Source organism: Cricetulus griseus, chromosome 6, assembly GCF_003668045.3.
Source record: "Cricetulus griseus strain 17A/GY chromosome 6, alternate assembly CriGri-PICRH-1.0, whole genome shotgun sequence".
Taxonomy (NCBI): Eukaryota; Metazoa; Chordata; class Mammalia; order Rodentia; family Cricetidae; genus Cricetulus; species Cricetulus griseus.
The window spans coordinates 56,869,029-56,894,915 of NC_048599.1; the positions used below are offsets into that span (position 1 = coordinate 56,869,029).

Here is a 25,887-nt window from a genome sequence, read left to right on the forward strand (position 1 = left end):
TAACTTGGAAGGAGCCATAATTGGCATTGGGACACACAAGCCCAGAGCACTGTGTTCAGCTATGACAGGGACCTTGTTTTCCTCCCAGTATTCATTCTGCCTCAACTGAAGAGCATGTGACTCTCCAAGAGAAGGAAAGAGACAGCCAGCAAGCTGCTGGAAGTTCCTCTTTCCTTTGTTGGGATACCCTTTAGTTGGGCACCACATGTGGAGAAAGCTGGCTTCTGACTGGGAGAGCACCAAGGAAAGAGTGTTCCTAAGAGCTCCCTGAGACCCCTCAGCCTTAGAGATGAACTTTGTAGGCATGGCACTGGGCACAGCATTGGAAAACCAGCCTTAGAATCTGGTGCTCCTGCACTTCGTCACTGTTTTAGCCATGTTCCCAGAGGCAGGTCTGCCTGGTGAGCCCACCATGAACACTGAATGTATTCATCTGGTTCCGTGTGTGAGGGATGAGTCTAAATTGGAATCGAGACTCAGTCAGCAACTTCTCTTGTCCCTACTAAAATCTTTGGGGTGGGATTTAGGTATCTAACCTGGAGCACAGGAGGTCCTGTCTTCCTGACCAAGCTCACTGTTTGATGCTACCGTACAAATCATGGCTCCCAAGACTTCCCGTGTGGCTGAATGACTGAGGTCCATATTGCAAATTTACTTGTGAACTCAGAGCGCAGGGCCCTACTATCTCTGCTTTGACTTGAATATCAACCTACTGTGTACAGCAGGAAAAAGAAGGCACACAGCTGCTCCCTGTGTGCCTGCCCTCTTGCCAGCCAAGGGCCAAGCTCAGTGTCTGCTTCGTTGTTTGGCCTCCAAGCCATGTGTTAATCTTGGTTTTTTTGTTTTTTGTTTTTTCTCTTTCCTGCCTCCGAAAAGCGGAGATAGGTGATTATGACCCAGGAAAGCACCCTGAAGGCTACAGCTCCAAGTTCCAATTTTTCCCAAAACATTCAGAGAAACTGGAAAAGAAAATTGCTGAGATTCACAAGACTGAACTCAGGTATGTGACACTTGCTTGGGGCCCAGGCCACTGAGCACATAGCTCCTGGCTGCATCCTCTGCTCTCAAGACTACTTGCTCACACACTGATGTTCCCAGTACTGGTGACCCTGGGGCGTCCCATTTCCCACTGGGGATCCACTGACAGCACAGCCTCCTCTCAGTGAGGCCAATCTCCTCACCTAGAGCAGTCTGCAGCCACAGCTTTCTGAATGAGCCCTACCTTGTCTGATCTCAGAAGCTGAGCAGCTAAGCTGGATGGGCACAGGGCCCAGCTGACTTCCAGCCAGTGCTGTGGTTTAGAGACTGCAGCCTCAGCACGCTGTGGGACACCTGCACCCGGGTTGCAGCGGCTGATGCCCACGGAGCCCTGCATTCCTCAGCTTGGTTTAGCCTACCCAGCTTATGCAGAACCATAAACAGCACTGATGCAGCCTTTCACCCACACTAAACAGGCTTTTCTGCGGCGAGTGACTTTAAAGAGCAATGGTACAGGGGGCTCCAAATTCATGCATCGTGCTAGAACACAGGTTTCCCAGAAGAATAGACTACCTGAAGTGAAGCTATGTGTGTTAGAATGCTATGGACTAACCAGAAGCCGGGTCGCCGTTTTAATATGTTACAATTTCATTCAACTTTTAGGACTTTGGATTTATTAGGACAATTAAGCAATAATCAAAAAAAATGTTTTAACCAACATATAAAAGATTAAATTTAAAGTACGTTTAAAATAAGGAATTGTGTTTTATTTTTATTTCTGTTTATTTTCAGTATATTAGTTAGATAAAACCATGGGTTTCCTTGTGGGTTCTGTTCATTTTTTAAGACCCTTTAAAAAGAAGCAAAGATAAGAAAGCCACAAATTGTTGCCACGCCATGAATCGTTCATGGGAAAGTATTATTGGAGGGAATAAATCAAAGAAATTATGTGGTCTGTAACAGAATTGGAAATTGGGCAGTGGATAAGAATGGGATTATATTCATTACAAATATTTAATTTCCTGCTCTGAGGAAGGACTGTGCTGGGGTGGGAGCTGGTGCTGTTAGTAATACTGAATTTAAACCAGAGTCTACCGCACCACAACCTTGCCCCCAAAACCTTCATGTTCACTCAAAGCTTCTAGGAATGAACGGAACCCAAAGCCGCCTCACCATTTTCGAACAGACTGTCAGTGTCTGTTGTGACCAGGCAGGCTCCTGTCTTGGGTTTTTCCAGTCTTCTCAGAGCACAGCCCAGTGGTTGGTCCTGTCACTGTTAGGAAAATGGTGACCCCTTGTGGTTAGAAATCGAGACGACAGATGCTTGTGAGCTCCCATTCAGAGGTGAAGGATTTATGCTGGCTGCCCAGAGGGTAAGATGTCGGAGGAGTGGGGAAATTTCTGCACAAAGGTAGTTCAAGGCAAGGGATTCCTCCAGGAATGATGGCTTCTGTGAAGCTCCTGGATACCTGAGAAAACCCCTGAGATTAATGGATTTCAAGGGGTGGATTCCTTTAGACTTGGAATGAAGATGCTCCTGAAAGTCATTTTCCAAATTTCCCCTTGCATCTCGGGTTCTGCCTTGCTTCTGTAGTATAAAATGTCCGAGTTTTCTTCACTTCTGCAAACTTGACAGTTCCTTTGGGCACAGGCTCTGGACTTGTTTCTTGATCGACTTTCCAGAAGTAGCACAGAGGCTGGCACGTTTCAGAGCCGAGGGACAACAGCCTCTTCAGCGGGGATACCGCAGGGAGCCTGGCCTGCTTCTCGCTTGGGTGGGCTTACTTCCTGCTTGGCCATATGACTTTAGGCAAATGATAAATTTAGTAATGGACAACTTTTGTTCCTGCCCGCCAGCCATCAGAGCTACTGACCTCACAAGCTGCCCTCCTCACCTCACGCTTGGTCTGCTTTTCCAGGACTCTGCATGCAGAGGAATCCAGAGCTAGCGCTACCACAACTGACTCCAAGGTGGTTTCATCTACACCTTCCAGGAGGCAGGCAGGCAGGCAGGCAGGCAGGCAGGCAGTGCCACGGCCTCTTCAGATGGCTAGAGCAGGCTTGTTTGCATTTGTGCACACAGAGCTATAGAGTGTAGAATCATAGCAGCATCTCCTACTGCAGTCATTCTCAACCTTGGGGTCACACAACCCTTTCACATAGGTTGCCTTTGGGGCAATGATGGTTGCTTGCTTATTTGTTTTGATTCAATTTTGACTTTTGGTTTTTTTGAGGCAGGATCTCATATAGTCCAGGCTAGCCTTAAACTTTCTATGTGCACTTAAGGCTGGCCTTAAACTCCTGACTCCCTTCCTCTGCCTCCCAAGTATGTCTGGCTTCGTATGTATTTCAGGAAATCTGTAGCCTCAGAGCTGTCCCTACTTCTCCCTGCTCTTGGCTCTAAGCCCACTTGACTCATTATGTAGCCTGTTTCACACTGAGTTTTGTTTTTAGTTCTTTATTTTTATTTGTGCATATGGATGTCTATGTACCGTGTGTGCCCTGCACTGCACTCTTGAGGCCAGTAGAGGGCAGTAGAGCCCTTAGGACTAGAGTTACTGAAGGTTGTGGGCAACCATGTGAGTACTGGGAGCAAACCCAGATCCTCTAGAAAAGCAACCAGTGTTCTTACGCACAGAGTCACCCTCCAGCCCTCACGCTGAGTTTTGACCTTAGACTTGAGACTCTAAAGTTTGCTCTACAACCAAACAGGAGAACACTATGGAAAAAATGGAAGAGTGGGGCCTACTCTGATCACATCTTTTTTTTTTTTTTTTTTATGCCTCTTCCCCATGAGAGTAGCAAAGCCTCCCCCTACCCAGGCTGAGGCCCAAAGAGATACAGAGCCTTCCTCAGGGTCCAGTGAAAATACTGACAATGTGCACAAGAAAATGTTCGCTATAGCTTTCTTCCCCCAGACATTAGCAGCCTGAACATGGCTCTCCTACAGAGGTTGCTCCTACCAAGTAGGCTAAGTCTGACTTCTCTATTCAGCTGTCTGTAATAATCCCACGTGACTGATCAACTGTATGTAATAAGCCGCTGGGCTTCCAGGGTACTGCAGCTACTGCACCAGAGAGCCCGGTCTGCCCAGCTGACCACTTCTTACCAGGGAGCTCACATCTGGGAAACTTGAGGGATGGGAGCCCTGAGACCATCTCCTTTTCATTCCAGTGGTCAAACACCAGCAACATCAGAGCTGAATTTCTTAAGAAAGGCACAGACATTAGAGACCTACGGAGTGGACCCTCACCCATGTAAGGTAAGACACCCCCATGGGTGACTTCACTGGCTATGCCCCCCCCCAGCAAGGCATGGGGTGCTTTTACCCAAGGCCCTTCAGTGTACAGGAGTGCCTCTACCGTGCCATGTGAAAACCTCTGGATCAGACACTTCCACATCACTGTCAGAGGATTCCAGGCAAAGGCAATCTAAATAACAAATCCAAACCCGGTGGCCTGCTTTGGCAGCTGGGGGTAATTTGGTGGAAATGAATCGAGGGGACATGTGGAGAGCTCCCCACAGGCAGCAATCAGCAATCACTCAGCAGCTGTCCACCCTTTACTGACCCGTAATCTAGTTTCTTCCCAAGAGTGGGTTTTATTGACTACAGTGACACAAGTCACCCCATGGGACCGCAATGGAATCACATTTGATTCCATTATGTACCTGGGAGGGTGAAGCAGGAACACACCAGGGCCACGGTGCCTGGGAAACCTCTGTAATTACTCACGTGCTCCTAGCATTTCCGAGATGAGTTTGGTGAGCCCGCCCCTGAGAGCAGCGAGACCCACAGCATTTCCTGGCTCTGGCCATTTCCCCCCACCACAGCTCATGTCCCTGTTGCTTTGACATGCTGGTCACTGCCTCTGTTTTACCTCGTCTATGCAACTATTTCCTCCTGGAGAGGCTGCAGTTCCAACAACCCTAAAACTGAGAGCAAGATCAGCATCTTTTTCCTCATAGGTGAGGTGACGCGGTAACAAGAGTTGATGTGTTCCTTTCCTGGGGCCACTGTAATGGTGTTCCAAACAGTGTTCCATGCAGACGCATTGCCTGTGTGCTGGAGGCTGGAAGGGGACTCCATGGTGCTGATGGGTTGGTTCCTTCTGAGGGCCCTAAGAGAGGCATCTGTTCCAGCCCATTCCAGCTTGATGGCCATCCTCCTACATCATGGGTCGTCCCATCAACTCCCCTCTGCTGTGTCCATGTCTAAATCTCCCCCATTGTATAAGGTTGCCAGTTAAACTGGAGTTGGGCACAATCTCACAGCCTTGACTTAATTTTAATTTCTATAAAGACCCTACCTCCAAAGAAGATCCTGTCCCCAGTACTTGGAACTAAGACTTCAACATCTGAATTTGTTTACAGGGGGATAAAATCCAATGTATAACAAACGATGAAAACTAAGGGGCACAGGGGCAAAGCCCTGGTGAGGTGATTTCATTTTGCCTATGAAGTAATAAAATGCTGGAGGACATTCTGGAACGCAAACCTCCTCCCTCCACCTAATTCCCTGTCCACTGTGTAACTCACTGCCAGATAGGCCTATGCTCTCAGAAGTCATGGAGCATATCCACACACTTAGACAGACTTTATAGATGATATAAGAATTAGTGCCAGGCAGTGGTGGCACACACCTTTAGTCCCAGCACTCGGGAGGCAGAGGCAGGTGGATCTCTGTGAGTTCAAGACCAGCCTGATCTACAGAGTGAGTTCCAGGACAGCCTCTAAAACTACCCAGAGAAATCCTGTCTCAGGGAGAGAAAAAAATTAGCAAGGCTTCCTAAATGTGTCCTGTGAGTAACAAAAGTGGTTTAGGTTTCTCATGATGGTGCTTACTGGTAGGATATGTTGAAGATGCAGAGGCAGGAGGATCAGTAGTTTGAGACCAGCCTGGGTCTCACACACATTAGCCAAGCTTGTGGCTCATGCCTTTAATCCCAGCACTCAGGAGGAAGAAGCAGGTGAGTCTCTGTGAGTGAAAGCCAGTCTGGTTTCCATAGTGAGTTCCAGACCAGTCGAGGCTACACAGTGAGACCCTGTCTGGAGAAAAAAATCATTTTAGCAATTCTGTCCATTGCTTAGACACTCCAGCAGGCAGCAGGGGGACCTCATAGGAGAGAAGTGTTTGGGGACATCTGGCTCTAAGCTCCAGTCCTCATCAACTATTGGGGCCTTGTTAGATTCTGATCCCCACTCTTCAAATCTATGACTAAGAAAGCAATAGGTGTGCAGGCACTTACCCCTGAGCTGGAAAGCCATTCTAAGACCTCAAAAAAACAGCTGTTGCAGAAGTGCAGCCTTCCCTAATATACAAAAATTGTCCTGAAGTTTACACACACACACACACACACACACACACACACACACACACACACACACAGAAAGAGGGGGGTGGTCATTAGGTGCCAGATCACCTCAGTGTTAGACTCCAGTCCCCTTGAGGCCAACATGAGAGGGTTAGGGTTAGAGTCACAGCACGCAGAAATAGGCAGGCAGTGTCCCTGAGCATGACAGCTGACATAACTCAGGTAGGATTTTTGTTATTGCCCACGGGAGCCACTGTCTGAAAGCCTAAGTCCATGTGCACTCCAGGACCTTGGACTCCTGATGCAGCCTTGACTTGGACAAGTTTGTCCATCATGGGCACCCAGAGGTTGAAGCCTCTGTTCTGTGTGTGTGGTCCTCCTCCTGGAACTGAGGGAGGGAGGAGAGACTGAGCATAGTCCACTTCCCATTTAGAGCTACTGGGTCCTTTCATGTTATTTTTCACTGACTCTTTAGCCAGCCTTAGGATGGGTGCTAGTCTCCCTGTTTTATAGGTAAGAAAGTTGATGTAGCCAGGCAGTGGTGGCACACAACTTTAATCCCAGAATTCAGGGAGATCTCTGACTTCAAGGCCAGCCTGGTCTACAGAGTGAGCTCCAGGACAGCCAAGGCTACACAGAGAAACCCTGTCTCAAAAAACCAAAAAAGAAAGAAAGTTGGTGTGCTATAAAGTCAAAGTTCACAAGGACCTGGGAGGCAGAGCAAAAAAATTGAACTTGGATCATTTCCATTGCAGCTATATAATAAGAGAGACACCTGAGAGACTTGCTCTGCAGAATGGGGAAGGGCAGCTACCTCACTGGACTTTGATCCCACATTCCCAGACCTGGGCATCCTCCTCATCCGGGTCATGTCAGGGCCCCACTGCAGACTCCACACATGACCCTCAGATCCTCTTATTAGGCCTTGGCCATGTTTCCTCAGTCCTCCGAGGCAGAGAGCAATTCAGGAGTCTTCACTCTTATCATTAAGTAGCCTCACTTGAGTGATGTGCTACCAAGCACTCCCCTTAATGTTGCTACAAGGAGCGCTGGAAGAAGCTGGCACACTCAGGGTAATAAATACTGATGATTTCTATTAACAGGGAGGCAATTACTGGGCCCAGGGAATCTGGGGCATGCAGCCCCAGGGAGGACAGAAGAGGAATCATTTTGATAATTAAATGAGAGCAGAATGCTCCGGCCCAGCTCTCTTCTCCGGGACTGATTAAGAAGCTAACATTGGTCCTGTGTATGCTGATGGTTTCCTCCTGCCAGAGTGTCTTTGTCTGGTCCTAAGACCAGAAGGAGGGACTCCTACAGACCCTGGCTAGGGAGCCAGAGCACCCAAGCCCCAAATTTGCACAGGGCCATCCTCCACTGTGCCACAACCTGCACTACCCACCCAGGTCCTGGCAGAAGCCCAAGACTAGAACTGCTGGAAGAGAGAAGGGCCTGCTGTGGTGCCTGTTCCCTGACTCCTCTCCAAATTCAGGAGTCGCCATCTTGTTCCATTCAAACTAGCCCTGAGGCTAGTTGTTTGCCTTGGGTCTTTCAAAACTAAGTACTGTGGGTTCTGATGGGGCTGCCCTGCTAAGGCGTTAGAGGAGGGGGGTACCTCCATCACAGATGTCCAGCCTTTTCATTCTGAGGCCTGTTGGTGACACTTCCTGAGAGCCCACATGTGTCAGGTCCTCAGATTATCTACCGATCTTCATGTGTCACTACCAAGAGTCTGTCACCCCCTCACATTAAAACCAAGACACCAGACCTTGGAGTGCAGATTTAAAAGAGAGTAAGAGGGATTGGAGATGCCAAGGAGGTTCCTACTAATGTGTCGGAAGTTCCCAGTGAGGACAGCACCAAGACTGGAAGCCAGCGTTGTCTGGTCTCAAGGCTATGCTTTTGCAATCCCTGCCTGCAGTCTTTCTTCTACAGAGATGAACTTTAAGAGCTAAGCACACTCACCACCAGTTCCCATACAGACAAGACACAGACCTAAATGATTTCTGAAATAATCATATAAAAATTAATGTAAACCCAGACTAACTAAATAAATAAATAAATCTGTAATCCTAGCACTCAGCAACAGAGGCAAAGGAGCAGAAGATCAAGGCCACCCTCGGCTACACACAAGGATTTAGGACAAGCCTGGACCACATGAGACCCTGTCTGGAACAGAGGAAATGAACAAGTTTGTCTCCTCTCCAAGAACACTGTTGGCCATGCCATAGCACTGAGGCAGTCAGACTGCCTCTTAAACAAGCTGGTAGTGTTCTTCTAGGTCTTCGTCAGTGTCCCACATTCACAAGTGAAGCAGCTGGGGTGTGAAGTCAGTCGCAGAGCAAATGAGAAATAGATCCAGGGTCCCTAAACCAAGTCTGAAGATTCCACAAGCTTTCTTATCGCACAGCAGCAGAAGAGAACTACGTCTTTCTGTCAGGAGATGCAGAGTGGCCGTACGAACTGTAAAGATGTCAGGATCCATTTCCTTTCCTCCTAGATACAGGAAAGGCTCGGTCCTATGGGTCCTGATTCCCTGGGATGGGAAGGGAACAGGCAGACTCTTGCTTGCTAAGAAGGAAGACTGTGGGGCAATAACTGGACACTTCTCTCCTTGTCTTCATTCCTTTCTCTGCCATGCAAAGTGTTACTTGGCATACAAACCCTGAGGACAGGCTGTCTTAGTCATTGTTCTATTGCTGTGAAGAAACATGACCAAGGCTACTCTTACGAAAGAAAGCATTTAATTGGAGCTTGCTTACAGTTTCGGAGGTTTAGTCCATTGTCGTCATGGTGGAGAGCACAGTGGCACACAGGCAGACTTGGTGCTGGAGAAGGAGCTGAGAGTTCATCCAGATCCACAGGCATCAGGAAAAGACAGACACTGGGCTTGGAATGGGCTTTTTGAAACCCCCAAGCCCACCCCCAGACATACTTCCTCCAAGGCCACACCTCCTAATCCTTTCAAATAGTGCCACTCCCTAATGACCAAGTATTCAGATCTATGAGCCTAGGAGAGCCATTCTTATTCAAACCACCACACAGGCAAATACCAAGAATGGCATGTTAGACTGAAGAGACTGGAATGTTCCAGAATGGGCTTTCTACTTATACTTCCATTCCAGTGTGGATGTGATTCTCACTGTAGTTCTAGGTCCCACTCTGTGCTGGTCCCTGAAGCCCACATGACAGAGACAAGCAGCCAGCCCTGTGGCTGAACTCAATACTGTGGGTGCTGAGTGCAAGGGCCTGGCGTGGCTCTTGTTTACCTCTGTGGATCTACAATTCTCGGAGAATTGCTCTATCTATCTATCTATCTATCTATCTATCTATCTATCTATCTATCTATCCCTCTCTCCCTCTTCCTCTCCCTCTTCCTCTCTCTCTCCCCCCTTGTCTTCCCCCCTTTCTCTCTCTCTCTCTCTCTCTCTCTCTCTCTCTCTCTCTCTCTCTCTCTCTCTTTCTCTCCCTCTCTTTCCCTCCCAGACAGGGTTTCTCTGTATAGTATTATATATCCTGGCTTTGTAGATCAGGCTGGTCTCAAACTCTCAGAGATCCACTTGCCTCAGCCTCCCGAGTGTTAGAATTAAAAGCATGTGCCACCACACCTAGCAATTAATTGCTTCTTATCAGGATTTATAAGTTCACCACCTGTGCTGCTTAGTTTTTGACAACTTGACACAAACCTAGATATACCTGAAAAGAGGGAATCTTAATTGAGAAAATGCCTCCATAAGACTGGCCTGTAGACAAGTCTGTGGGTATTGTCTTGATTAGTGATTGGTGTGGAAGGGTAGTGCCACTGGAGGTGGGGAGTGGTCCCAGGTTGTATAAGAAAGCAAGCTGAGCAAGCCTTGGGGAGCAAATCAGAAGCAGCACCCCTCCATGGTTTCTGTTCCAGTTCCTGCCTCCAGGCTCCTGCCTTGAGTTCCTGTAATGAATTCTCTCAGGGACCTGAGAGTTGTAAGCTGAAATAAACCATTTCCTCCTCAGGTTGCTTTTGGTCATGGTGTTTTTATCCCAGTGACAGAAATCCTGACGAAAACACTCACCACTCCCAATAAGCCAGTCCCATCAGGAGAGGCTGTTCCCCACAGCTCCAACCCTGCCCTCACTGGGAGGCCATCTGAGGGTGTCTGGGTCATACAACCTGGCAGGCACTAGCCATTCTGGCTTTTGCTGTGCCCGAGGGATATCATTCACTGGGCCTCACTCCCTTCTGCCCCCATCAGGTCCGTGACCATCCAACTCTTCTGCTCCAAGACTTCCTTTTTGGTCTGGCTTCCCAAACCCATTTCCTAACTAGAAAATTTTAAACTGTCAGCAAGAGAAAGTCAAATGTTAGGGTTTTGCCTAAAGTTCAACAGCCTTAGCAACTATACTTCTGTTGATGCAGCCATTAGTGTACCTGACCATCTGTTACACAGAACACCTGAGGTAACAGCTCTAGCTAAGATGTGGAGAAGTTAAAGGACTTGGCTACAGTCATGCAGGGCAACCAGACCTGGACCTAACAGGCCATGGCGCAGGTACCTTTCTGCCAATTGCTGATGCACTAGCAAAGGTGGAAGTATCAGAGGCCCTCAGAGCCACCCTCACCCCTCACTGCTTCTCTGACACATGCCCTCAACTCAATCCAGGACTGACCCTCCCATTCCTCTAGCTGCTCTTCCTTCTAGGCCTTTCTCTGTGTCTCAGAAGGCTTGATGGGACACCCTCCCTACCTCTCATCCCTGTAAACATGTACTTCCCTCCACCATAGCCTTATGTCCCCTCGGACCCACGTCACTGCCTTGCACTGTCTTCATCTAAACTTCCTTAAGGCGTTAACCCCTTGGTATTACATATACCAAGACAATGATAACCTGACTCTGTTGGCAAATTTTTGTTTTGTCTTGTTTTAGCAATAGTCAAGATTGGACCTAGGGATTTGCATACACTAGGCAAGTACTCTAGCAATGAATCACATCCCAACCCTCTTTTCTAAGTTGCTAAGTTACCCAGACTGGCCTTAAACTTAACTCTGTAAGCTAGGCAGACCTTTAATTTAGGATCTTCCAGCCTCAGCCTTGGGAGTAGCTAGGATTACAGACCTGATTAGTAACAGTTACACAACACGAACGAGAGTGTCCTTGCTCATGCGAGCGCGTGCACACATGCGCGCGCACACACACACACACACACACACACACACACACACACACTCGTCACCTGTCATAAAATTACCCTTTTAAGTGTGCAGTCCATTGGTTTTTAGTATATTCACAGTCACCACCACCAACTAATTTTATAATATTTTTATGACCCCCTTCCCCTGCCCAAAGGAAACTTCATGTCCACTCTTGGTCAATACCCCACTTCCCTTTCCCTCCAGCCCTTGGCAACCTATAATACACTTTCTGTGTTCATGGATTTACCTGTTGTAAACATTATGTATAAACAGAACCATTCAGCATCATTTTTTTATAACTGGCTTCTTTCACTTGGCATGGTGTTTGAAGGTTCAGTCCTGCTGTATATATGATGACCTCCTTCCTCTTAACTGCTGAATAATAATCCAGTATACCACCATTTACCACTTGTTTTTTTGCCTATCAATTGAACATTTTACTCTTCAAGCTGGATTGAATTGCTCACATTGTTTAGCTACTATAAACAGTTATACTATTAGCATTCACACACCTATAGACATGTTCCAGTTCTCTTGGGCATATACCTAAAAGGGGAATTATTGGGTTATGAGGTAACTCTATATTTAACCATTTGGAGAAACTACCCAACTATTTCCCAAAGTGACCATACCATTTTAAATCCCACCAGCAATACACAAAGTCTTAACATTGTCTTTGGCCTGCTGACATTGGTGTCTATTGTCCAGATACAGAACTCTGAGGCTCATCTGGCAAACAGCAAGGCTGGAACTCAAGCCATGGTCTTGTGCTCTTAAATGCCCTGCACATCCCACTGTGACCTACTAAAAGTTGTCCTCCTTCTCCTATAAATATCCTGGGTGTGGGTTTTGAGACAAGGGTCTCATGCAGCCTAGACTGATCTTAACCTCACTATATACAGCTAAAGGTGACCTTGAACCTCTGATCTTCCTGCCTCCACCTCCTGAGTGCTGGGATTAAAGGTTTTTGCCACCACCCTAGAATTAGAACAATGTGTTTCCACCCTTTCTCCTCTATGGCTACATCTCTATGTCCCAGTGAGAAGTCTTTCTCTATTACAGGATGTGTCAGGAAATGCAGCATTTCTGGCCTTTACTCCTTTCGGGTTTGTTGTTCTTCAAGGAAACAAGAGGGTCCACTTCATTAAGTGGTGAGTATCTGTCTTCATCTCCAAAACACGTTCATTATGCATCACTAACTGGGGAGGGGCTATGGTACCCATGTCCTTTGTCTGTGATGGGCAGTTATGGTTTGCAGCCTTCTCCAAAGCCTTGAGTTGAGAATGGAAACTGACCAAGGTAGTGATCTCTTCCTAGGGATCCTGTTCTTTCAAAAGAGTGTCCCTGAGAGCCAACAGAAAGGGTATTAGGGGTTGATTTCTAGGGAAACCTGCAACTGTACCCAATAAAAGGGAAGTTCCCAAGTGAACTAAGTCTTTGGGTTCATCACCTGCTGAGGGCCACTGTCAGCATAGTTAAGGTCATTCAGGAACATCTCAACAGATGGCCCAAAGCAGTCACTCCTCTATCAAGGAAGAGGTTCATAGACAATTACCCTGGAACAAATGTCACCTATGATATACAAAACACCCTCCTCAGTAGCCCTCTGTGGGCACTTAGTCTACAAGCGTTCAGATGCTGCCATCTCCTGCATCTCCATCTTTAGGGCTAAGTGTCCTCAGCCTCCAAGAGTCACATCCTCACCTTTCCCCTCTCTCTCCCCTGACACATCTAGCAAGCACGAACCACTACCTTGGTTGTAGCTGCCCACATTGCTTCCCCTCCTTGTTTTATTTGGGCTTCTTTGTGTTGATTGACATTTGGCCACCTTAGGACTTATTTGCTGCCCCACCCATACACACATCTGTCAGCCTCATCAAAATACTCTGAGAATTGAGAGCCTGTAACTTTTTTCTTAAAAATATTTTTATTCTTTGACAATTTTACAATTTTGTATATACATACAGTGTATCTTGAAGTCTTGATAATATCAACACCAACCCCTCCCACCATTCCCTAAGACCACCACACATGTCTCTTACCCCTTCCTGTCCTTTTTTTGGTTTTGATTTTGTTTGTTTGTTTTGTTTTGTTTTGAAACAGCATCTTTCTACCTAGCCCTGGATTTCCTTGAACTTACTATGTAGACCAAGCTGGCCTCCAACTCAGAGATCTGCTGTCTCTGCCTCCCAAGTACAAGGAATAAAGGCATATGCCATCACTGCCCGAGTAATGAATTTTTTATGTCATTTATTTATTTTGTATGCAGTGGGTACATATGCCATAGCACACATGTGATGGTCCAAGAACAATTTTTCAGAGTCTGTCTCTCCTTCTAACACGTGGGCCCTGGAATTGAACTCATGTCAACAGGACCTGATTTCTCATTGAGCCATCTCACCAGCAGCCTCCCTCCTCTATTCTAAATATAACCCAGAATCTAATTAGCGCTGCCGGCATGTGCAACATCCCCAGAGAAAAATGCCCCCCCCACACACACACAGCAGTCATCAGTGGCCAGAGGTCCTCAGCTAGTGTTGGATCCTCAGGTACCCCTCCCCCATTTGTGCTGAACTTACTGGCCAGCTTGACCTTGTGCAGGTTTTGTGCTGTGCATACATGAGTGCATGGTTTTACAGCACCCCTCCCCATCCTCTGGCTCTTACATACTCCCCACCTTTTCTTCCATTATGTTCCCTGAGCCTTGCAGAGTGGATACAGATGAGCACTTAAAGCTGGGCAGTCCCTTATTCTCTACACTCTGACCAATTATGAATCTCTGCAGAAACTACTGCAGAAAGCAGCTCCATGGACCAAGAGTGAACACCGACCTAAGGGTGCAAACATAAATATTCAGAGAACAGTGTGACAACAGGTTGGTCCAGCAAAACAGCAGTAGCAGAGCCTGCGACCTCATCGGGCATGGGCTTTTGTCTAGGTTTACAGCACCAGGCATGCATTCCTATGGATCAGGCCTCAAATCCAATCAGAAAGCAGTTGGCCATGCCCTAACAGTCATGCCATTATTGGGCACCAGTGGACACATCCTGCCTGACACAGGTTAGTATTGTAGCTGCAGGGTCTATCATCACTGCCTAACTCTCTTCTGCCCTCTGGGCACTACAAAAGCTACCCAGAAGGAAGTTTCTGGGTCGATTCCAGCTTGAATTCTCTGTCCTGCAACCAAAGTTTGCTGTATCTTGAGCAATAGGACCTTACCATATGGTTATGGTAGACAACCAAGGGCACTGGCAATAATAATAGCCTATGTTGTTTTGATGCTTCTGGGAGCTTCCCTAACCAAAACGTAATAGGGAGATACTAGGCACTAAAATTTTCATTTAATAGCCCATGTCTTTGGGGAAAGAATTATCCACCCAAACAAGGTACCTCAGTTCCAACTCTTTTAACAAAAAAGTATATTTAAAATTTGTTTACAAGGTAGTGGTGTTCCATAAGGTTTTTTCCATACATGCTAAGGTTTTGGTTATCCCATCGCATCCCCTCCTTCCTCTCCATCACCCATCCCCATTACCACTCTAACTCCCAGAACTCCCCCTGCCACACGTTCATATCAAACATGGTCTACTTAGCCACCCCAAGGCCTCTTTCCCTCCCCTCTATCATGGGCCCTTTCTGGCTCCCTAACTTGTTCAGGCACTCCATATTAATCACACAAATCTAAAAATCCAAAGCTAGGGTGGACATGTGAGACATGTGAGAGAGCACAGTTTGAGCCCCGGTGACTTCAGTTCCGTATTGGGCCTCACCCTGCCGTGTCTACACTGGCTAGCTCTTCCAACAAAGAGGTTAGATACATGGCTTCCCTTGGTCCAAGAGAATTTGGTTAGGGAAGCTTGGTCCTTCTCATGCTTCCTTTACCTTCTCTACAAGAATGAAGTATTGTCTGAGTAGAGTTGTTTTCTCATGAGTTTTCTTCTCTGTAGTCATCTCTTCCTGCCCTGCCCTACTCAAGTGACGCAGACACCAGACATCTTCCTAACCCAGATCTCTCTTGTGGAGGATGGCAGTGTGATTAACAGGCCCTCAGGAGACTACTCAGACAGTGGCGCTGTCCCACTCACAAGGCAGTTGGTATCCTGGAGTCCTAGGCTCCCCCAAGTCAGCTCCCTTCAGTGTACTTTCTGTGACGATGTGAGGGTTTAATGTCTCCTAGCCAACACAGTGCTTCTCAGAAAAATGCTGGGGACAGGATTGGGCCACAGTCACCCCTATGTGGGTCCTTTGCTGCCTAAGTCTCTGGGCTATTTAGTGTTCCTTGAAAGGGTTTCATCCCCACCAGAGCAGTTGTCTCGTGTCTAGAAAAAAGGTCATCCTTAGACACTGAAGTCCCTGAGTGATCCTCACTTTTCATTCTCGCAGGAACGTCTCTCCCCAGAAAGTCTCCTCCTGTCTCAACTTCAGAATCATAGATGTAAACCCAGCCTCACATTCAAAAGAAAAAAAAAAAAAAAAAAAAAACCTCATAGGCCAGGCGTGATAACACACATGTAATCTCAGTTCTCAGGAATCAAGAGGCAGGAGAATCACCTACATGTCAAGGCCAGTCTGGTCTACATAGAGTTCCAGGACAGCCTGGGCTACACAATGAGACCCTGTCTCAAAAAAGAAAAGAAAACTCTTTCTTTACCACACTTGTTGGAGGCTGTATGCTCATTGTATTCTACCTGAGTATAAGACTGGTGGTGGGTTGGTCAAACGAGAGAGGTGATACAGAGGCTTGTACTAGTTCAACTCTGTAGTGGGAAGTTGTAAGATGTCCCTCTGACACAGCCATGACTTCTCAGCGCGAACAAGTCATATCTCTCTGCACCCATGTTATACAGCCATAAACCAGGTATCTGGTTATTTTTGCATTTTTGCTACTTCCTAGGATCCTGAGGAAATTGCCCTAGAGGTGACAGGAAGTAGGCTACTGATGGCAGATGTGCATCATCTCCTTAGGGGTCTCAGGCAGAAAAATAAAATCTCCAATGGGGTATCAGTCCCCGAGTTGGGCACACCGGAGTGGCCAGTGGGGAGGCCTAGTCTTGTGGCTCTCAGGGACATCCAAATAAGTCCCAGGTAGTTCTCCCACTCTGTAAATGTAACCAAGGCTGAAAGCAGTTTGTGGAGATGAGGTGTAGGCTGTGCCATGTACAGTAACCATGTCACTTCTTCTGATTTGTGTCTGTCCCACGGGTGACGTACCCCAGTATCCTGTTTGCCTCTTTTACTGCAGCCATTCACTGGGCTGGTGGCTTCAAGGATTTTTCTACAATAACCCCTAAGCCCCTTTCCTGGTCAGTACGCTGCATGACTGTTCCATGTAATCTGTTCTCTCTTCTTGGTATGTTGCCCCACCCTTCCTTGAGATTGTTTGACATCTGTCTGCATTAAACTGCATTTTCCATCCAGTGGCACAGTCACCTGAAAGACTCGGCTCCCTCAGAACCTGGATGCATTGTATTTCATTATTTGCTGTTATCTTCAACTTTGGCCTCATCAGCTACCTGTGGCATCTTCTATTCGACATTCCCATCAGATAATACACCTGTATTATGAATCAAATCCGGAAATGACCCCACTCTACCTGCACTCACTTCCCATGCAAATGTTTCCCTTTTCCAGCCACTGTTGATGAGCCCGAAAGCCTCCTATCACCCCGATATTACGGTGTGGTTGACTGGAAAAACTGTGGGTTGAACTGTCCCAATGACTGTTCTCTAAGGCCACTGCGCTACTGTCTTGTTTTCAGTTCTAATTTTGGCTAAAATTGTGTCTGTGCCTGGAGCCTCTTCCAGTCGGGTGGGCTGGGCATCTACGACTTAGCTGTGAATGAGCAGCCCACAGCCAGGTGACAGGTCCTATCTTTGTGCTTCTAGGAATGAGGTGACCAAGCTGAAATTTGAAGGAAAGACTTTCTATTTATATGTAAGTCAGAAAGAGGTGAGTGCTGGCTTCCTTCTCTTCAGGGAAAGCTGGGGCACTGTGACAGTCCCTCGTTGAGGGAGTCAAGAGTAAGGAGTCCGGATGAAGGGAGGGGGGCTGCCTCCTTGGCTAAGGCAAAGGTCAAGGTATGTAGGGGTGGGAAGGCCTGGAGATGCCAATGGCACCCAGAAGATCCACTCAGGAGAGGCCTGCCTCAAGGAAACAGTCAAATGAGGTTCTCTTTCCCACAGAGAATGCCCAGGGACGCTCTGCTTCTCACCAAGGGCTCCGTCGGGTTAGCCAGGTGAGGTGGTCACTGATGTGAACCCCTCTTCTAACTAGCCAGCTTCTCAAGGGCTCCAGCAGCACAGGACACAGGGTCCTGGCCTTTTCCATCCACCTCAGCTGTTTCTCTATGGAATTTTTTACAGGAAAAAAAAATTATTCTCACATATTTCGCTCCAACTCCAGAAGCCTGTAAGCACCTCTGGAAATGTGGAATTGAGAATCAAGCCTTCTACAAGTGAGTAGAACGTGTGATAGGGACTGTCTTTATCAAAGATTGGGGCCACTAAGCTACCTTCAGAGGAGAGGCAGGCCAACCATGAGAAACAGGAAACCAGCAGAGTAACTCTGGTGTTGGGGTGGCAGTAGAGCCCAAGCTGGGACAGCCCAATGGGTGTGTTCATTTCAGTCACTGCCTCTGTGGTACCCAGGAAGGCCTAGAGGACAAACGTTCCATGAAAGACCCTGTACAATCAGAGCAGCATCCTGACCTCAGACCTCAGTCTTAGGGAGACGCTGGGGTCCCCCTCCTGGTGGGCTGCTCAGAGCTGAAGATGGTGGCCACTTGGCTTGCTACTGAGAAGCTAGGTTTGGGCTAGAGGTAACTATGCTTGCCGGAGAGCTTAGAGCTTGGAGGAGTCTGGGAGTCTTCTGTATCCACTTCTCGCTGATTAAAGAAAGTGGTTGCAAAAGCATCAGTGCACAAAGAAATGGACCAGAGAGGCTGAGGTGATGCCAAGGAAATAACTCACCAAAGCCCTTGGTTTTGTTTAAAAACAAATTTATGACCTGTGTTTTAATAGATGTTCTGGGCGGGGAATGCAGTTCATATGTTGGAGTGCTTGCCTTGTAAGCATGAGGCGTAGGGTTCAGTACTCTGCATTGCATCAGCAGGACATGGTAACAAATGCCTGCTATCCAAACTCTCAGGAGCTGGGGGCGTAAGGATGGGTTTAAAGGCTCTCCTCAGCTGCAAAGTAAGTTTCAAGATAGCCTGGGCTACTTGGGACCCTGTGTCAAGGAAAAAACAAAGTGTATTGCAACAACACCAGTGTGTGATGGACTCCAGTTGTGACCCTTACTATCACCAAATGCCCTGACAAGCTAGATCCTCCCTCTACTATCCGGAAGGAGTTTGGGAACATCAGGACTGCTCTCTGCAGTGACAATGAGCTGACTCCAGCCAACAGAACTGATCTCCTGCCATTGCCAGGGCCACAGCTCCAGAGCTATGTCTTGTGAAGGCGTTCTCAGTCCTTAATACTCGTTTGTGCACTTGATACTAGCACCAGGGTGAACTGAACAGGCAGTGTGCATTCTACCCTGAGTAGGCTTCCTTCCGAGGGGGACACTAGGGAGATACTTCAGCAAGCTTGAATCTCCCTGCTATTGAGACAGCCAAGAAGACTGGTGGGGGCGGGGGCTACCATCTTCCCTGCACCTGTGAGGACAATTCCTAGCTTTAACTCAGTTACATTAACCTAGAGAGAAGCAAATTTGAGAGACAAACTCCTGCGGGTGGGACTTAGGAGCAGCTCAGGAGAGATGGGGTCCCCTGCCCCACCCAGACAGGGGCTGGCTCCCACTAAGCTCTCGTTGCCCTGGGGATTCCGAAGCATCCCCATTCTGTCAAACCTCATACAAAAGGAAGCAACTTATGCCCTGTACTTTTGTTTTTGATCTGTGTCCTGGGAACAAACACTTGTTTTCAAATCCATGTGTGGCCACTCAGTTGCTAAGTGTTCCTCCTGGTGGGCAGCACCCAGTGCAGACTACCGAGGGCTTTTTCTTGAACCTGAAAGGAAAGTTCACCTAGCCTTTGCAGGGAGCTCCCTGCCCATCTTCTGTCAGCCTGTCAGGTGGTTTGAGCCATGTGTCACTCTGAACTCTGCTTTGCCATAGGCTGGAGAAGTCAAGTCAAGTCCGTACAGTGTCCAGCAGCAATCTATTCTTTAAAGGGAGCCGGTTCCGATACAGGTAAATAGTGACAGTAAGTAGCCATTCTAGATCTCTTTCCAGGCCCTTCTCTGGAGAGCAGTCTCCATGTGCCTTATCCTCAAGAACAGAGAGACCAGAGCTCTCTGCAGGCCCTGGGGTTACTCCCAATTCCTGAGCCTTTTACCCTCTTCTTCTCTAGCTGCTTGTCTGTAGGTCTCTTCTTCCCTCGTGGTGTTAATCCCATTGGGTGAGAACAAGACCACTACCACAATTCTTGAGCCAAATTTGAAGCAAGCTTTATTAAATACTGGGCAGGACAATAGACACTGGCCAGGTCCTTACCCATGATTCCCAGAGGGTGGCATCAAATTACATCAGTCAGGGGCTTCTAAAGGCAAAACCCACAAGGCTACATACTTCCCACCAGTGTTCAATCAGGGACAAGCATACATCCTGACATACTTCCTGCCTGCCTATGTACCTCCCACCTACATGTGATCAAGCATATCCTGTGCAGTTGAGGCAACTAAGCTTGTTTAGAGAAGTGAAATTACATGACTAGCCTCCAGCATTCCAGCAAGTTATCTGGGCAAGTGGGGCTTACAGGCTAGAGGCATTTTGTTTTCTAGATCTCTTAAGCACAGTAATCTAAAGTTAAAACATAACTCAGGATGTCCAATGGCTCAGAGCCTCCTGGGAGGGTATAGTATGAGCTAAGGCTTTTTAATTGTGTGACTGGGGAACCTTTCTTTCACACACTTGCCATTTCCAATTGCAACATAATCTAGGAGTTAGCCATCACAAGAGCTGCAGAAAAACAAGAACCATGACAGTTGTTCTTTGTGTGTCCCCTTTCTGAGGGGTTTGGGGCTTTTTCCTGGTGATGCATGAGACCAGAGGAATCTTTCATAATTAAGAATGCAGCTGGGGCCGGGCGTTAGTGGCACATGCCTTTAATCCCAGCACTTGGGAGGCAGAAGCAGGCCGGATCTCTGTGAGTTCAAGACCACCCTGATCTACAAGAGCTAGTTCCAGAACAGCCTCCAAAGCCACAGAGAAACCCTGTCTCGGGGGGGCATGGGTGGCTCAGGACTTTAATTCCAGCAATGGCAGAGGCAGGAGGATATCTGTGAGTTCAAGGCCAGCCCGATCTACACAGCAAGCTCCAGGACAGCCAGGGCTACATAGAGACTTTGTCTCAAAAAAAGTGGGGGAAGGGGGACCCCAGAGACTCTAGTGATGAAGAGATAAGTTAAGCCATCATGGCATGCTAGAAGTCTTTGCAGCATCAAGGAAACCTGCAGTGGCTGAAGCCTTGGGGGATTGGGTAAGGCAGACGCCAGAGCACCTAAGATCTTGGAGCCTAATCCTGATCCCTGTCTCCTTTCTTCCTGTTTATTTTTATTTTATCTTTTAACAGCGGCCGGGTTGCAAAGGAAGTAATGGAGTCAAGTGCCAAGATCAAACGGGAGCCACCAGAAATACACAGGTACGCTGCTGGGCACTTCTGAACCAATTCCAAATCAGATCCCAGAATCTCAAAAGACCTAGCAAGCCAAGCTCTGTGAAACTTCTGGCCAAAACAGATACCAGAAGAAAGGAGGCAGAGGTCAGAAGAAGGAAAGGCCCTGTGTCCACCTGGACACAGGCACAGGCATGCACCCTTTAACAACACAAGGGCAGAGCTGGGGGCACCTCACTCAGCAGTTCTGCTCAACCCTCCCCAGCCTTAACATGGATCAGACATGAAAGATGCTGCAGAGCATTGACACTTAGCTGTTCTGAAATTACTCCATTACAGAAAGTCTCATATAACCCCATGTGTTCATAAATTGTACATTTCTGGAACCCTGCCTTCCTCAAACCCAATAGGCTCACACAGACTGGCCAAGAGGGCTAGGATTTGCCCACTGGCCTGTACTTCTGAGAACACGACAACACCTGCCTTTGACACAGCCTATTGGAAACTAAGGAAACTGCCAGTACCATCTCCAGACACATTTCAGGGGTGTGTCTCATGCCAGGACTCTATTCCCTGACAGTCCTGTCCCCCAAGACCATGGCACTTGTTGCCACACAACAGAAAGGCTGTGTATCCAAGCAGGATGTGAGAGTCAGGGACCAAAGGTCAAGAGCATTTGTTAATACCTAGACACCCCATCTGTCTGTGCCCTGATGAAGTGGCTCTCTTTCCATTCAATCTCAGAGCAGGGATGGTTCCCAGCCGCAGCTGTCCCTCCATAACCCATGGCCCACGGCTGAGCAGCGTCCCCAGGACACGAAGAAGAGCTGTTCACATCTCCATCATGGAAGGTGAGTCTGGGCTCCTGGGGATGACTCTGGTGTCTATACATTGTAACACAGCCAAATTCCTCCTCCGGAACTGGATTAGTTACTTTCTGTTACTGTGATAAAATACCACGACCAAAACAACATACATAAGAAGCTTATTTTCCCTTATGGTTCCATCAGGGTAAGAGTGTATCATGCCAGGGAGGCACGGCAGCAAGAGGCAGGCATGGCAGCAAGAACAGCAAGCTGAGAGCTCGCATCTTCAAACAAGCGCAGGGCAGAGAACTGGAGGTGGGGTGAAGCTTCTTACAATCTCAAAACCCCACTCCCAGTGGCACACTTCCTGCAACAAGGCCACACCTCCTAAACCTCAACATCACCAACTAGGGACCAAGTGTTCAAATACTGAAGATTGTGGTGGGCATTCTTGTCAAACCACCAGGGACCTTGAAAAGAAACTGATTTGCAGCTGGACAGAGGTAGCACACACCTTTAATCCCAGCACTCAAAAGGCACAGGCAGGTGGATCTTTGTGAGTTCAAGGCCAGCCTGGTCTACAAAGCAAGTTCCAGGATAGCCAGGACTGTTACACAGAGAAACCCTGTCTCAGAAAGAAAAAGAAACAAGATTTGCTTTAGAGACAACATCAGACTCTTGGGGGAAAGAGCCCCATGGCAGGTAGAAGGTTCTACACAGAGGGTAGGATGCAGGCTGAATGTTCAGCCCCCATCATGAAACCTGACATGCCTATAATCCCAGCATTCAGGAAGCTGAGGCAGGAGGATCACCCTGAGTGATGAAGGATGAAGTACATAGCAAGATCTCACCTCAAAAACAAACTGCTCAGGTAAGAATGTGCATCAGAGAGGGTCTCTGGCTTGTATTAGGCTTTAGGTGTGACTCGTGAATCTCATCTATTCACTTGAGGCAGATACAGAACGAAGGAGAAGCCTGGCAAGGCGGCTACCACCAAAGCAGTTGCTTCATTTGTAAACAGGAGCATCCCCTTCCTGCTGTGAATGGCAAGGAATCTAATGTACATGAAATGCTTTTTGTCATTTTGTTTGTGACAAAATTTTACTTCGTAGCCCAGGCTAGCCTCACTTTCAGCAGTCCTCCTGCCTCAGCCTCCCAAATGCTTGGATTACGAGTGTGAGCAGCATAAAGCACTTTAAAGAGACCCCCCATCCCCCGGTCATTTTGCAAGCCTGGAGCAGGGATCTGCTAACACACACACAGCTGACTGGGATGTGACCAGAACCTCAAAGGACACAAACACAAGTCCAAGGAATGTGCTTTTTGGCTGTGTGAAGTTAGTTCACATTCCTCCCAAGGCAGCCTTCCCTAGGGGGCACACCATCATGGAAGCCCTCTGGCTTTTCTAGAAAAGCTTCATTTGCTATCTCTAAAGACAGGAGGGAATTACAAAACTCCATTAACATAGCATTACAGTTTGAATGAAGCACAAAAGCCCCACAAACAAGGACACTTTAAAAACACTATGAGGTCAGGCAGCGGTGGCGCACACCTTTAGCAGCCAGCACTCGGTGGGCAGAAGCAGGTGGATCTCTGAGTTGAAGGTCAGTCTGGTTTACAGAGTGAGTTCCAAGACAGCCAAGGCTATAGACAAAGAAACCCTGTTGTGAAAAACCATTTAAAAAAAAACAAAAAACAAAAAACAAAAAAAAAACTATGGCTTGTTTTGCCCTAGCATCTACTATGGAGGATGCCCAGATTAACAGAGGCCTGGGCCCAGGAGGACACTCAGGAGTGGCCATGCCCTTCACCCACTGTGTCATGGAGGGGCAGAATGTGGAGATCAGCTGTGTGCTGGGGGTGGACAGACAGATCCAGCCCAGTCCCAGAGCCACCTCTACCTCAGTTCCTGTGACTTGACTGTACCACAGGTGGCCTAGATAAAACCTGTGTGTGACTTCATAGCCTGTTTTCTGGGACAATTTTAGTTGGTCCATTTCCCTTTCCCTCTGAGAGCCTGGGCCGTACTGGGGCCTCAGAGAACAAACTGCAGGCTGGCAAGCATTGCTTTTTATGGATGTAAGCACTTCTGACTGAACCCAGTCCCGTGATAAGGATGGCCTCTCCTCTCCAAGCTTCTCCCTCCTTGCAGCTCAGCCTGACCCGAGGCTCCCAGAGCCAGCACTCTATCCAGGCAGAAGCACTGCTACAGGGAGCTGCCATGGCATGGAACTGGTGAAGTCTTTGTCCCTAGCTGGCTGGCTGTTTCCCGTGAAGAAGGAACCCCCTTCCTGGGCTGCCATGGGAAAGAGTCTAATTAAGATTCATACCAGAGTCCATGTCCAGCTCCGGTTCACTAACCACTGCCTTCGACCCCTAAGCATACGTATCCTGAGGATGGGACCCCGGCTTCAGGGTAGGGTCCTAACAACTGTGCCCCCAGGCCTACTGGGAGCCACCTCTGGACAGAGGCATCAGCTAGAGCACCTCCAAGGTAATTATACTGTCTTGCTGTGCCACTTAGCCCATCCTTCCTCAGCACCAACCCCAGAACTCCCCACCACCACCCCGACTAATGGGTCTGATGAAGGGCACAGTGAATGGTAGCTCCTATAGTAACAGAAGATGTACTTTCTGAAGTCATGAAACTTGCAGAAAATGGGTAGAACTGGAAATTATTATGGGAAGTCACCCAGTTAAAGTACTGCATATTTTCCCCTAGGCTGATTCTAACTTTTAAGCCCATATGTGAGTATGGGCGTAGGTCATGAAACCAGAAAAGGGGACCATAGTGTGGGGGAGGGCGGGGTTTGAGGGTCACAGACATAGCTTGGGTAGCAAGCACAAGGCTCTGCTTTCAATCCCCAGCACTGCATAAACCAAGCATGGTGGCACAGGCCTGTATCCCAGCATTTGGATAGTGGGGGCAGGAAGATCAAAGTTCAAGGTCAACTTTGACTACACAGTGAGTTTGAAGCCAGACTAGGATACAAGAAATGGTAGCTCTGAAAAGAAAAAAAAAAAAAAAAAAAGACTAACCGTTTTTAGGAAATAGAACAAATGTGCTATGGGAGTGCAAAAGGGGACACAGGGGACACGGCTGGGGGTACAGATAGTGGGAGCAGGGAATAGGGTGGAGGGAGGAGGAGCAACAAAGACAGATTATGTTTGAAAATGCCATAATGGAACCTATTACTCTCTATATGCTGACTTACAATAGAAACAAACAAAAAGTATGTGTTTCATTTAAAATCCAGGACAAATGTTTAAAGTGGGAAGTTATTCCATAACCAATGCTAAAGTTTATGGTGATGTTTCTGGATAATTTAAACACATACAATAACATTTTGAATGAGATACAACATTCACTATGCAACAACAACAAAAAAAGATAAGTTTGGGTGGGGGGGAGGGAGGGAGAGAGGGAATGTTGGCTGAATTGTCTTGTTCATACCAGCCTGATAAGGAATGACCTTACAGGTGAGGGTTTCTGAACACTGATGTGTTTGGCAGGCTCTCTACTAGAAATGGATAGCTACCATTATCTTGTTTACCGAAGTCGCCAGCAATGTGGCATACCATGGCTTCTGACTTGCTGGCCTCCGATGTCAGTGTCTTGCCTCTCCTCCCCCAGCCAGCTTAGGGATTAGTCACAAACCAAAATGCATCTGCACTGCCGTGGCTTCTGACAACAAAGCTGGTCATACTGTGGGAGATCTGGCTGTCAGAGATGTCCTTGTGAGGGGACAGGCTTTTTAGAGGGTGTCATGTGCCTGTGCTGAGGGCACAGAAAGGAAGTGGGGCAGAGGCCAGGATCATGCTACAGCCAGGGCTTTTTAAGGGTTCTGTTTCATCAGTGATGCAGAGAGCACTCTTATCACATTCGCCAGTGGAGGTCAGGAAATCCAGAGAAAGCAAGAGTGCTGGCTCAAGGGACAGGTGCTCTCAATTTCAAGTTGTCTCACCAGGTTGTTTGGTGATTAAGACCCAAGGCAGGTGCAGGCC

At 47.8% G+C, this 25,887-nt stretch overlaps 1 protein-coding gene across 5 annotated transcripts in view; it reads left to right on the top strand.

Annotated features, from left to right (window-relative positions):
* Frmd5 (FERM domain containing 5) overlaps positions 1-25,887 on the top strand; it is a 273,476-nt gene that overhangs the window by 245,133 nt on the left and 2,456 nt on the right. For 4 of the 5 annotated variants that reach the window (XM_027422012.2, XM_027422007.2, XM_027422010.2 and 1 more), the window contains 8 exons: positions 877-1,000; positions 4,153-4,240; positions 12,523-12,611; positions 17,346-17,409; positions 17,823-17,914; positions 19,579-19,653; positions 21,035-21,103; positions 21,821-21,927. In XM_027422012.2, coding sequence (XP_027277813.1) covers positions 877-1,000; positions 4,153-4,240; positions 12,523-12,611; positions 17,346-17,409; positions 17,823-17,914; positions 19,579-19,653; positions 21,035-21,103; positions 21,821-21,927 — 708 coding nt within the window. The remainder of the gene's footprint in view (positions 1-876; positions 1,001-4,152; positions 4,241-12,522; positions 12,612-17,345; positions 17,410-17,822; positions 17,915-19,578; positions 19,654-21,034; positions 21,104-21,820; positions 21,928-25,887) is intronic. The other variant, XM_035446800.1, reaches the window with a different exon arrangement.